The 14,680-nt window shown below is 35.4% G+C and overlaps 1 protein-coding gene across 1 annotated transcript; it reads left to right on the forward strand.

Moving 5' to 3' along the window:
- Window positions 1-3,078: 3,078 nt before the first annotated feature.
- LOC137823119 (N-lysine methyltransferase) lies at window positions 3,079-6,188 on the forward strand. The gene is made up of 5 exons (XM_090295910.1): window positions 3,079-3,605; window positions 3,689-3,762; window positions 4,715-4,841; window positions 4,954-5,226; window positions 5,696-6,188. The coding sequence occupies exons 1-5, from the start codon at window positions 3,486-3,488 to the stop codon at window positions 5,963-5,965; spliced, it is 864 nt and encodes a 287-aa protein (XP_090152036.1). The 5' UTR covers window positions 3,079-3,485; the 3' UTR covers window positions 5,966-6,188.
- Window positions 6,189-14,680: the final 8,492 nt, after the last annotated feature.

A 14,680-nucleotide genomic window follows, 5' to 3' on the forward strand; every position in this document is an offset into this window, starting at 1 on the left:
TCACACGAAATATTCATATTTATTGGATATTGATTGTTTAGATATTGATTATACTGGACTTTTTTTAAGCTGATATGTAAAAAGATAAGTTTATACATATCCACTTCCTCTTATACTCTATCACTCTAACTTCATTTAATATTCTATTTTAAAATTTATCTAATTATAAATTATTTATTATCATTTGACATTTTTTTAATATTTAATAAATATTTGTATAAGTACCTATATATTCATTGTCCAAATGGCAATAGGAAAAAAACATAAATTTTATAATCCTCATGCATGAGCGACAGGAAATTTTTTTTGTCAGCGACGGGAATGATATGAACAAATATGAGTTTTAACTTAAGACAGACACTAGTATGGTTAAACTTACACTAATCTAATTAACCTGTTATATTTTACAAACTCTCAACATGATTCTCCTTCTAATTGTCACTATTATCTTAACAATAATCGTTATTATCTTCATCACTATATAACAAGAAACTCTTCATGGAAACTTTTAATCATAATCTATCCATCGTAATTTCAAAAGAATGCAATTCAAATTGAAAACTCTGTTATTAACAGTATTTCTAAAATTATTATATCATCACTTTTATCATTAGGAATAGTAGAATCATCTATTACTATTATTATTATTATAATTAATATAGCTTCTAAGATTCAAATTTTTATTTAACGGATGATTTAAAAGATAATAGTGACATATTATTATTTTTAATTATTCATAATGAATTTAGAAAAATATTGAAACTCAAATTAAAATTAAAAATATTGAAAACGATAGATTAATAGAGATAGAAAACTTTAAGTTTTTGGTAACAAATAATAATCAAACTGAATATTAAAAGCATAAAAAGGAAAAATCGTAAGAATGTTATAAGTTTTACACACACACACACATATATATATATATATATATATATATTGCTTGTTGAATCGTTTATTTGATATTAAAAATATAAAAAAAAAACATTAAATTCATATTAGGAATTTATTTCTACTTTAAATGTGAAATAAATATTTAAAATAGGTTTAGGATATTTAATCACAACTTGTTAGACTGGTTTATATTAAAAGTATAAGAGTATATACTTTGATGCATCTTATGGTTGTAAAATATACTACTTCATGAAAGGAGAATTGTCACACATGCAAATGAATGTTAAAAATAGTGAACACAATATATTAATTATTATGATAGAAAATTTGAAAATGTTAATAAGAAGTGAATGACTAACAAATATTAAAAGTTACTATATTTCTTAATGTTACAGTTATATATATATATATATATATATCATTTTAATTTTTTAGTCCATTTTATATTTCATTTATAGTGATTTAAACGGGTTTTCTTATGTGAAAAAAATAGTTGTGTTTTCTATGAACATAATATTAAAAAATAGTATTTATTAAAACTTGTTAATGTTTATTAATAAATTTTAATAATTTAAGTTTTTATTTATCTTTCTTATATGGTTAAACTTTGTCTAGTTTGAAGGTTGGAGGAAAGAAAAAAGAATTAGGGACACAATAGTAATTTCGTTTCATTTACTTTTAAAGGTGCGATTAAGAGGACAGAGGTGCAAATAACACTTCCCAAGACATATTAAATATTGAAATAGGATAAAATCAAATTTGAAGATAACGAGAGACTTAAAAATAATTTACTTAATTTAAATTTGTAAGAAAAGCTGATGTTATTAGTATTATACTAAAAAAACAAAAAAGAAAGAGGTCACTATCATCCGCAACCTAAACATTGTTTTGAAAAAAGAAGTAAGAGAGTATGGGAAGGAGATTTGTGGAATTGAGTTGCAAAAGAATTTTAAAATTTGAAATATTGGGGAAATAAGTGCTTCAAGCAGCTGGTTGGAGTTTGGATACCGTTAGGTTGGATACCGTTACATTCCCACAATCACCTAAATTATGATGAGAGACGAAAATGCCCTGGCCATTGTTATTTAGCAATGTTTATTAATTTGATTAGGGAGTGGAGATTTTGGCAAAGAAGGAAAAGAAAAGCTGAAAAGGTAAAGGTTGTGTCGGGAGCATGTGAGGAGGGGATTTTGATCTTTGAGAGCAGCAAGTCGATAATTATGAATCACAAGGTTGATGAGAGATGAGAGATGAGAGATGGGCATTTGGCACACGTGAAGGCTCTTCATGTTTTTTGCTTGTGTCCCACGAATGGTTTATGATTCAGTGAAATATAATAAAAGAGAATTGAAGCTCAATCTCACAATTCTGGGAAAAGCTCACTTGATTGAGTGCTTCTCCCTCCATTCTTTCGAAGAATAAAATTTTACAAAGTCAGAAATTAGTTGGCAGGCCTTGACTTTTTGCACATGAACATCACGAGATATCTGATCCCATCGAATGTGTTTTGCTTCTATGTAGAACCCACTAGTTGCCATTTCCCCACACCCATAAGACCACCCACATTTTTGTTTCCTGCCAAAGAGGAATACCATCACCCACCCACATACATGCCTTTGCCTTCTTAATTTCAATTCACTCATTCTTCTCAAAAAACTACCTACCATTTGCAAATAAACTTCATCACCGCTGCCAAAAATCCCTGTTTATGAAATCATCTTTTGCTAAATCAGACTCCACAAATATTACATTATTTCCCTTTACATCATGTTTTTCAGTAGCATTTGGCTTATGTGGCTAATTTTTTACTACATTTAGTAGGAAAGAAAAAAGAGGGTAAAATCACTCCAATTCATCATCATCTCCACAAAGTGGGTGGGTGATTTGCTTAAGAAGGAAAACAAAAGAAAAGAAAACGGGGACAACAAAACAGTAGCATTTGGGTTTGGGTTGAGGGCAAAGAAGTAATATTTCTGTGCTCCCTTGTAACAACCGACATGTGGCGGTACATGCGGCGCACATGCTTACAGTCCCTAGTTACAAAATATACAAGGGCGGTTTGAGATTCAAAAAATAGGGAGAGAGAGTAGTAAATAGTAATTAACAGGGAAAATTGAAAAGAAAAGAAAAAGTTGAAAGAAAGATAACGGAAGGGTTATATAAGAGAGAGAAAGAGAAAGAGAGTGTGTGCGTGCGTGGTTGGGCTTTGCTTTGTTTTGAAACAGAAGAAGAGTAGCTTCTACTTTGTTTGTACTACTCTACACTCCAGTCTCTTTTTTTCTACACATTAAGATTACCTGCTCTTATATATATACATAAATAAATAAATAAAGTTTCTGGTGTGTTCTCCCTACCATTGAGCAAACAAAAAGAATCTTGGAGATCGGGAGGTCATCGTCGTCATTTGTGTGCTGAAGATTAACATAACGACCTTGCGCACCCAGGAACAGGCACGGTCCCCCCTTCCATTTTTTTTGTTGTCATTTTTTGTGTTTTGTTTTATTGGGAGATTTTGAAGACTGAAGAGGGAGGGAGGAATGAGTGATAGCTAATAACTGTTGATTAATTGGTCGAGCAGGGCAGTAGTCGGCAATATGGAGAGAACCACTCCGGTGAGGAAGCCGCACACTTCAACCGCAGATCTGCTTACTTGGTCGGAAACTCCTATTTCTGATTCCCCACCTCCTCCTTCCTCCGCCTCTCGTTCCCACCAGGTATATTCCCTTTCTTTCTTTCTTTCTTCTTTCGCTAATTTTAAAACTTCTTTATTTATTTTTCTTCTATTGGGGAATTTCAGCCGTCCGATGGGATCAGGAAGGTCGTATTTGGGGGTCAGGTCACCGATGAAGAAGTCGAGAGCTTAAACAAACGGTGAGATCTAGTCTATTCTCTCTCATCATTTTTTTTATCATTCAAACTTTTAACCCGTTGGGTCTTGTTTTGAAATTTCAAAAGGGGCTTCTTCTTTTTTCTCCAAAATATACACAATTTGTGTGTGACTCTGTATATTTTCACCGTTTCTTTCGGTCATTGATGTATGATCAATAATTTGTTTCTGTTTTTGGTCGCAATCTTTCTTTGGAGTATCTTCTAATTTTACGTATTCACCCCTTAATTGAAGCGGGTGTTTTGAAAAAAGGGGCAAATGAGATTGGCTGATTTTGTTGGATTTGGATGATTGGATCTATCGTTTTAACCTTGCTTTCTTGTTCCTCCTGATTTTCACCACGTCTTATTCTTTGGATGAAGAGCTAGCTCGGTTCAGCTCGGCTACATGTATTCCTTACCATTAGAGTGGGGAAGTCACATTTACAACCTGAGGCTAGATTTAAATAGTGACGAGAAATTAAATTCAAGCTGTGTTCATTCTCACTCTTGTCCCTGCAAAACCCACAACTCTAGCACTCATTCATATTCTGTTTTCTAATTCCTCACTGTCACTTTCTGAGCTACCATCATCACTCTTTTGTGGAAATGGGTCATATCACTGAAATTTCCTACTATATACTGTCTCTGAGTTAAGAAAACACTGTTTGTTCGTCCATCTTTTATCCCCCTTTCCCTTTGTTCCAGTCTTGGAGGTTGCGTGAAAATAAAGAAGTATAATACATACAGAACATTGATTTTCTTTTCTTATACTTTGTGTTTTTCATTTTCTTGTCCCTACTTTATTATGATTCTAGACTAGATTAAAATGAATATGAATTCAAATTTTTAATCATATTCCTTCCGGTCCTTTTTATAAGGACGGGAGGCAGTGTTGTGAATCCTAGATCAATTTTGCTGTGTTGCATCTGAAGTTGTCTAATTGTGGAATTTCCAGAAAGCCTTGTTCAGAGTATAAGATGAAGGAGATAACTGGTAGTGGAATATTTGTACCCAATGGAGAAGACGACCCCTCAGAAGCTGGCAGTACGAACCCAAATAAGACTGGAGTACGAATGTACCAGGTATTGATATATATGTGTGTGTATACATGCAAGAACACAGATGATTTTACATATTGTGTCAGTCATGGATTTTGGCTAACTTGGAGCTTTCTTGTTCATTGTTGAATTAAAGCAAACGATTGCTGGAATCAGCCATATCTCCTTTGGTGAGGAGGAGAGTATTTCTCCAAAAAAACCCACTTCCTTGCCTGAGGTGGCCAAGCAGCGTGAGCTAAGTGGAACTTTGGAAAGTGAAGACTCGATATTGAAAAAACAACTTTCTGATGCGAAGTGCAAGGAGCTCAGCGGTCATGACATATTTGCTCCACCACCAGAAATCAAACCCAGTCCAATAACTCCTCGCATACTTGAGTTAAAAGGGAGCATAGGCATTGGAGAACGTCATGTATGCACCACTCTAATTTGCTAACCCTGAATATTTTTCATATATTTATCACTCTCGAGAAATTTAAAATTTGGATACTTTAATAGCATCTAAGGGCACAGAGTGCATATAGGACTCTGTTAATCAACTCTGGTTGGCATGAGTGGCAAGCGCTCTCCTCCCCCTCAGCAAGAGATTGGGTTCCATATCCATCTCTTGTGAATGAAGCAAAATTGGTTTGGGACGGATCCACCGTTTGCCTTCAGTAGAGGAGATTAGGTCTTATGCTTGGTGGGGGAACACACTCCCTTGAGAAGGGAAAAAAATGTATATTGAACATTTTTTAGATAAACACGTCACCTGTGAAATGATTTTACAAGGAAGTAAAGTTGATGTTCTTCATGCATAGTGCGTACGGTGATGTTTTTGTTTAGCATTTTTGATTGGCCATCTTTAAATAAGTGGCTTGTGTTGTGATCTTGGTGTACAGGCCGATGGAGATCAAGGCGAAACCAACGCTGCTGGGGAACCAATGAAAACAGCAAAGAAGATCTATGACAAGAAATATGCAGAACTTTCCGGGAATGACATATTCAAAGGTGATGTGCCACCTTCATCTGCTGAGAAATCATTGAGTGGGGCCAAACTACGAGAGATGAGTGGCAGCAACATCTTTGCAGATGGAAAGGTAGAAGCAAGAGACTACCTAGGTGGCGTACGGAAGCCACCCGGTGGTGAGAGCAGCATTGCCTTGGTATAATTTATTAGGTCTAACTTATCTTCATACTGTCTTGTTTTGTTTTAATTAATTTTTAGTGGGGATGTGTTATTATATTATTTGACCTTGTATTCTGGGTTTTGGGAATTGGTGTTTTAGGTTTCTTGATGTCTTGACCAAAAGAACCATATGCTAATTGGTTGTATGTCTATAATCCTGTGTTTCCCTGTGTTTGCTTTTTAATGAAGTGATTTGAACTGTTTAATTGATCCTGTGATTCATTAGTTGCTTTTATAGTTTACGTTGATCTGCATTCAGAAGTGTGAATGCCTGCAAAGGATTCCTACACTTACTCATATGGGAATGAGGAAATGGAAAAATATAACCCTGCTCTCACGCAAAATGCAAGAATATCTTTCCTGATATTTTTTTCCTTTGCTAAACATTGTGTTATAACTAGATCTTTTACTTTGGAAATTAAATAAAATATTCATAGCCATTAATGAAAGGATAACGTTGTTTAAAAATAACAGATAGCAACCATAGGTTTCTTTTCTGTTGTTAGTTTAGAGTAAGTTATGCTATTTAGAGTAAAAGAACCCGGAATATCCTCGAGCATGATGATTTGGTAATGGAATCTTTCGTGATATTTTCTGCTCATTTTAATTAACATTGTATTTTTTATTCGCAACTAACATGTTTTTACAATTAATTATATATTGTCAATAATATGGATATTTTTCATGTAATTCCTTTTCTTTATATAATTGATGTGCAAAAGCATCAGCACCATAGATCTATTAACCATAAAAAAATGTACACAAATCATGGGAAACATAAACCAAACCCATGAACCAAAAAACACCTATGTCCAACACAGAGGCCCCAGCACTCTCATTCAAATAATCTATCTAAAGTTAGGAAGGTTATACCTATTGTGAAAGAAATCTTGCACAGGAAAATTAGGAATTGAATTCCACCAAACCTTTCTTTGTGTAATTTAAGGCAAGTTTTTCTCCACAAGAAATTGCCTTAAAAATTCATATTTTTTATAAATCGTATACAATTAAACCATCTATTTCTAATCTTGGAAGCTACCAATGTGGGATTACTAAAATTAAAAGCCTTGATGACCAAAATGAATCTAATTCCAATCAGAGAGCACACCAACCCTTTTGCTCCGCTATTTCTATTGCCATCAATGCATCAACAAAATGCATAGTTTAAACCAATACACTTCGCTCTTTCAAAATGCTCTACAAGGAGAAATACCTAGTACACCTTTGGCAGCTCCATTGGGGTTAACCTTTATCCAATTACTTCTAGGCTATTGCCAATCCACTTAAACTATTGGTGGAGATCTCCCAGGATCTAAAATTACTCCATACAAAGGACCTGCAATGACACAGTAATACGGTGGTAATAATTCCTCAATATTTGTTTATCGATTCTGCAAAAGCCAAAAACCTGAAAAATATTATTGAAGGAATAATAGTGTGTTACAAATAAAAAGCAGAATAGAAAAAGGAATAGATGGACTCAGAAACAAGCAGTCCAAAGGTGTCGAAAGTAAAGAAAATTCAAATAAAAATTTTATTTACATAATTTATTATCCCTGAAGCAGGGATATATATTTTTCATTCCCAGCTAGCTTAGATGGAAGAATCTTGAATGTAGACAGAGGTAGAGACTTGGTGAGGATATAAGGAGGAAGAAATGATTGAAATAGTGTATTTAAAATTAGAAGATAAAGTATGATATGCTACAAAGTTATTGATAGGGTATTTAGAACTTATAGTGTGTATAGAAAACAAATTAGTATGAAACTCTTCAAGGTAGGCTGAAATTCTCTTAGAACAGGTGGACCTCCATGGTGGATTAGAAACAGTGTTCTTAGTAGAAAATCATATTCTCAGTAGCAACAATATAGTTATATGAGAAAAAAAAAATCATACTTGGAGTTATAAGAATGGAGATAGATAAAGATAAATTGTTGGAACTCTTAATAGTATTTTCTTTCAATTTAAAAGAGAAGTGATTTTTATAAAAGATAGTATGTCTTGAGACCTCAATTTTATGATTTTGAAGATTAAGAACAAATATAATGTGGTTGAAAGCCTAAAAAAGAGTTTCAGAAACAAATTGTACATCTAATTTTTTTTCTTTGAGAAGTAATAATGTTGGAATACAGACTGCCAAAAACTCGTAGTAAGGAAATATCATATAAAGATCCATGTAATTTTTTATAAGGAGTTAATAAAGGAGTGTGAATACAATTAATAAGAATAAGAATATGTAATACAACAAAATGCCAAAAAATAGGAGGTAAATTCGCTTGAAAAAGTAAAACACATGTTACATTGAGAATATGTTGATATTTACATTTTACAATACCATTTTGTTCCGATGTTTCTATGCAAGTTCTTTGATGAATAATGACTTTAGAAGAAAAAGATTTGTCATGACAAATTCAGCTCCATTGTTAGAGTGTATTATTTTAACAATGGTTTGAAAATATTTTCAACATAAGATAAAAAGACTAGCTATATATGTCATAACTTGAGATTTAGTATGCATAAGAATAACCAAAGTATAACGAGAAACATCATCCATAATAGTAAAAAAAATAGAACAGGAATCCCAAATATCCATATGTAAAATCTAAAAAATTTTAGTAGTGGAGGAATTGCTTAAAGCATTAATGTTACTAGTTGGAAAATCTTTGTGATTGGAATCAACAGTGAAAGAGCCTATTTGATTCACTTGCACTGAGGTTGAGTCACGATATTTTTTTGTTGTATTTTGTTTAATCAAAGAAGACAAGTAGTGTTGAGTTGTGAAGACAAAACCATGTCTACATCCTCTTGTTCTTGTTGACAATTCTTAAAAGAAATATCATTAGTTAAAACAGTGCTAAGCACTTGAGTAGTCCTACCATTAGAAGAATTGTAATCAAGGGGAGACTCTTTTTCTTGTAACATGCATCGATGGCATGAGTATTTCTACCACAATAAGTACAAATTTTTCTGTTGCTGTTAAATCTAAAGTTCTTGGTTTTCTTGATTGGGAAAACCAACTTTTCTCAAACAAACTTTTTTAGTATGACCCAATTTTCTAAAAACAAGATAACAACAATATTATGATTTGCACTAGTGTAATTAATACTTGTAATAAAAAATTTACTTGCTAATTAACATTCTTGCTAAGCCCTCGAAGGAATTGCATGGCTTGATCTTCACATTTTCTCTTACTAATAAGAGAGGTCACAAAACAATTACACTTATGTTGACAAACATATATAGGGTTAGGTCGAAAATTATCTAGTTCGTTCCAAATTATTATGAGTTTTGTAAAATAATTTTTATTTAAAGAAGAAGCCTAAAATTGCAAATCAGAAATTCTAAAGAGATCACCTTCAGAATATCTTGTTTTTAAATCATTCCAAATATCAACGGCTACATTCATCCAAATTATGCTTTGTCTAATAGGAAGAGAAATCAAGTGTACTAATCATGATACAATCATTTTGTTACATCTAACCCATGCTGAATAGGTAGGGTCACTTTTCGGTGGACACGGATGAGCATCCAAAACAAATTTCACTACGCACTTAGTGTCATTATAACTGACCTACTTCGAGAGTGGAAGTACGTTGAGTCAAGAACAGGAGAGACCAACGAAACGGCGAAATTCTCATCAGAATAAAGATATAGGTAAATATGGTAGTCAATTTTGTTGATCGATTACGTGGAAACCAAAAAAACAATGAAATAGAAAAAGCAACACATAAAGTGATCGAAACAGAAAACTGAGAAACCATAAGCAAAAACAATAGGGAAGATGAGGTGAGAGGTAAAAGAGAAAGAGAAAACTGAAAAATATTATTGAATAGATAATAATTTGTGTCACTAAAAGAGTAAAGAGGGTGAGAGAAAAGATTAGGAAGAAGAGAGAGAGAGATTGAGAGAACTTTAGTATTTGAGATTCTGATTTACATGTAGAGCAGCCTGAGTATTAATAGTACCCAGTGCAGTATGGAATACAAGTGAACAGTTAGGACTGTTATAAACAGTTATTACTGTTATACCTAATATCCCCCCCTTAAATTGATGGTTTAGGATACACCATTAATTTATGTGAGAAGGCTGAAAAAGGGCCAGCACTTAAAGGTTTCGTGAAAACATCCGCGATCTGTAAAGTGGCAGGGACATGTAGAAGGTGCAGTTGCTTTTGTTGAATAGCATCACGAACAAAATGGAGGTCAAGCTCAAAATGCTTGGTCTTGGAGTGCATAATAGGATTGGATGCAAGAAGAACAGCGCCAAGGTTATCCGAGCGAATGGTGGGTAGCGTAGGAGGAAGACGAAGTTCAGTGAGCAGATTCTGGATCCATTTGAGTTCAGCAAGCGTAGCAGCAATGCTGCGATATTCTGCTTCAGTGGAGCTGCGAGAAACAACCTTTTGTTTCTTTGAAAGCCAAGCAATAGGGTTCGAGCCGAGAAAGACAACAAGGCCGGAGGTGGATTTCCTGTCATCAGGATCAGAACCCCAATCAACATCAGCAAAGGCATTGAGAGTGAGTTGAGAAGGGCGCCGAAGATGAAGACCATGAGTGGTAGTGCCAGCTAGGTAACGAAGAATACGTTTAACAGCATTCCAGTGGTGATGTTGAGGGTTGTTCATGAACTGACATGCTTTGTTGACGCTATAGGCGAGTTCAGGACGAGTGATGAGGATATATTGAAGAGAGCCTACCACTGAGCGATAGAATGAAGGATCATCTACAACAGGCGTCTATTGTTAGACGAGTAGTGGAGAGCATAGGTGTTGGTTGAGGCTTGGAAGAGAGCATGTTGGTTTTACGAAGGAGATCCTGAATGTATTTAGTTTGAGATAGATGTAAGCCGCCATCCAACGTCCAAGTGGCTTCAATCCCGAGAAAGTAATGAAGAGTCCCAAGGTCCTTTAGGGCAAAGTGCTGACTGAGAGAGTGAATAAGACGCTGAATGGCACTGTTAGAGTTCCCTGTGATTAGTATGTCATCAACATAGATTAGGACAAAGAGCGTAATATTGTTGTGGAAGTGAAGGAAAAGAGAGGTGTCACTTTTAGTAGGATGAAAACCAAGAGAAAGCAAAGTGGTACTTAGCTTGTGAAACCAGGATCTAGGTGCTTGCTTCAACCCATAGAGAGCTTTGGTAAGTTTGCAGACAGTGTTGGAGTCACCAGTTTCAAAACCAGGAGGTTGACTCATGTAGACAGATTCCTCAAGGTCACCATACAAAAAGGCGTTATTAATATCAATTTGATTGACAGACCATTTTAGTTGAAGTGCTAGAGTGAGGATAATACGGATGGTGACAGGCTTTATCACAGGACTGAATGTTTCAAAATAGTCAAAACCATATTGCTGATGAAAACCTTTGGCGACAGGCGAGCTTTATTGCGCTGAAATGAGCCATCTGCATTGTATTTTATTTTGAAAATCCATTTGCAGCCAATGGGTTGAACTTCAGGAGGAAGGGTAGTGAGAATCCAAGTGTTGTTTGTGTTTAGAGCAACAAGTTCTTCTTGCATGGCAGCAAGCCATTGGGGAAGCTGTAAGGCCTCTTTGGTGGATTTTGGGAGAGGCAACACAGGGACAGCAGTGAGAGCACTTGGACCAAGTAAGGCAGCCTTCGCACGTGTAAGCATAGGGTGAGTGTTGTGAGGAGCAGAATGTTGTGGGGGTGAAACCATGGAAGACAAATCAGAGTGAGAAGATGTGGATGCAGAGGAAGCAGGTTGGCCATATGAAGAGACAGGGGCGATGGGTTGTGAGGCAGGAAGAGCTGGTTGTGACACAGAGAAAGTTGGTTGCTGAAAAACAGTTAAACTAGGTGAAGCATCGGAGGGGCTATTTGTGGGTGGAGAGACAGAAGAAAAAGGGTTAGAAGAATCAGCATAGGGAAAAACAGATTCATTAAAGGTAACATGGCGAGTAATATACATACGCCCAGAGGGAGAGAGACACATGTAGCCTTTGTGATTGGATGCATAGCCAAGAAACACACACAAAGATGAACGAAAACTCATTTTATGTTTATTATATGGGCGAAGCAAAGGATAACAAGCACATCCAAAGGTTTTATAAAAAAACATAATCAGGGTGTGTGTTAAACAACAAATAGTATGGGCTTTGATTATTTAAAACAGGTGTGGGTAAAACATTAAAAATGGATACAGCAGCAGTGAAAGCATAGCCCCAGAAATGCATGGGTAATTTAGAGCAAGCAAGTAAAGTCAAACCAATATCAACAATATGTCTATGCTTGCGTTCCACAGAACCATTATGTTCATGAGTGTGAGGGCAAGTGAGACGGTGAGATATGCCATTGGATAGCAAAAAGGATTTAAAACAGAGAAATTCTTTTGCATTATCAGTCTGAATGCTTAACAAAGGAAAACCAGTCTGTTTTTCAACATATATTTTGAAAGATTTAAAAACAGTGAGAACTTGTGATTTAGCATGAATTAAATAGAACCAAACATATCTAGTGTAAGCATCCACAAAAGAGATATAATAAGGAGCACCATTAGTGGCAGGGGTAGCCGATGGCCCCCAAATGTCAATGAAAACAAGTTGTAAAGGTTTAGAGTATATAGTTTGAGAGGCTTTAAAAGGAAGCTGATGGGACTTGCCAACAACACAGGATTCACAAAATTCATGTTTAGCAGTAAAGAGTATATTACACATCTTCATTATTCGATGAATCACTCTTGGTTGGGCATGACCAAACCGGGAGTGCCACAAATGATAAGCAGAAGAGCCAGCAGAGAGTGCAGTATTGTAAGCAGAGTATGATGCAGTTTGAACTAGATTGGGGGCAAACATCAGCATGAAACTCAAAGAAAACATTATTATCACGGGCGAACCTGGAAACACTTAATAGATTTTTAGAAATAGTAGGAACATGCAGAAGGTGGTGTAAAGAGAAGGTATGATGAGTATTAATATCTGTAAAAGTTGCAGAACCAATAGAAGTAATAGGAAGCTAGAAACCATTACCTACAGCCACCTTTTCCGAACCTGTGTAGGGAGTTGTTGTGGAAAGATTGGTGCCATGAGCAGTGAGATGATGGGAAGCACCGCTATCAGGGTACCAAAGGGGATCATGGAGATTTTTGGGAGTCCCGAGGATCGAAGGTTCATCATCTCAAAAAGATGAAGGAAAATGAGCAGTATTAACAGTAACTTGAGATGGAGTGGAAGAATCAAACCTATGCCAATAGTGAAGGGCAGTATGCCCATATTTTCCACAGATTTGACATTGAACCCGAGAAGAGGAAGCAGTAGAAGATATCTTGGGGAAGTTCTTGGATGACTGAAAGCGGGGTTTAGAGTAGAACCGTTGTTTGGCGTGACCAGAGGGGCGGAAAAAGGAGGAAGAATGTGTAGAACTGGAGTTGTAGGGAGATAAGGAGGATGGGACAGAAGCAACATTTGCCTGCAGAATGTGATCAACAGATTGTTTGTTTCGTTCAATACGATTTTCTTGAGCAAGAAGCAGTGCTTCAATGTCTGCAACCGTGTAAGGGTCAAGACGGGATGTGATAGAGGTTATAAAGGAGTCGTATTCTTCAGACAGCCCATCAAGAACAGCTTCAATGTGATCTTCGGTAGAGATGGGACAACCCACAACAGCCAATTGATCTACAGTTTTCTTGATATCAAGAAGGTAGGTAGAGATGGAGTGATCCTTCTTGGGTGTACGCAGCTGCTGCTTGTGCTTCTTGATTTGAGCACGGGTTTGGGACGCATAATGGGTCTGGAGCTTTTCCCAGACTTGGGCTGACGTGTCCATGCCAACCATCTGGGTGAGGACACCTGGAGTCATTGATGCCAGTAACCAGGCCAAGATTGCTTGATCTTGACGATCATACTGGATGTATTTGAAATTCACAATTGCAGAAGCGTCTTCTTCGATAGAAATGAGACGTGGAGGAATGCAAGACCCATCCAGAAAATAAAGAAGATCTAAACTGCGAAGAGTGGCATTAACTTGCTGCCGCCAGACAAGGAAGTTTTCTGAGTCCAGTTTTAGAGGAATTGGCGTATGAAAGATATGAGGGGGAAGGGCTTCCGGCTTGGCAGAAAAAGTTTCAGAATTGGGTTCAGTGGTAGATGATGAGGTCATTTTTGGCTCTGGATACCATAAAAGAGTAAAGAGGGTGAGAGAAAAGATTAGGAAGAAGAGAGAGAGAGATTGAGAGAACTTTAGTATTTGAGATTCTGATTTACATGTAGAGCAGTCTGGGTATTAATAGTACCTAGTGCAGTATTGAATACAAGTGAACAGTTAGGACTGTTATAAACAGTTATTACTGTTATAAACAGTTATTACTGTTATAAACAGTTATTACTGTTATAAACAGTTATTACTGTTATAAACAGTTATTACTGTTATACCTAATAGTCACAAATAAAAACGAGGTATAAATTGTTGAGACTCTTAGTAGTATCATCTTTCAATTTATAAAAAAAATAATTTTCATAAAAGATAGTATGTTTTGAAACCTCAATTTTATGATTTTGAAGATTAAAAAAAATATTATTTAATTTGAGGTTGAAATAAAATAAAAAAAATCTCAAAAACAGATAGTTGATCTAATTTCTTTATTGAGAAGTTACAGTAATAGGATAACAAAAACAACCAAAAACTTGTAATAAGAAAATAACATAATAAACATTTTATTATTTCTTAATAGTAAACATTA

Source organism: Phaseolus vulgaris, chromosome 9 (genome assembly GCF_051622355.1).
Source record: "Phaseolus vulgaris cultivar YP4 chromosome 9, ASM5162235v1, whole genome shotgun sequence".
NCBI lineage: Eukaryota > Viridiplantae > Streptophyta > Magnoliopsida > Fabales > Fabaceae > Phaseolus > Phaseolus vulgaris.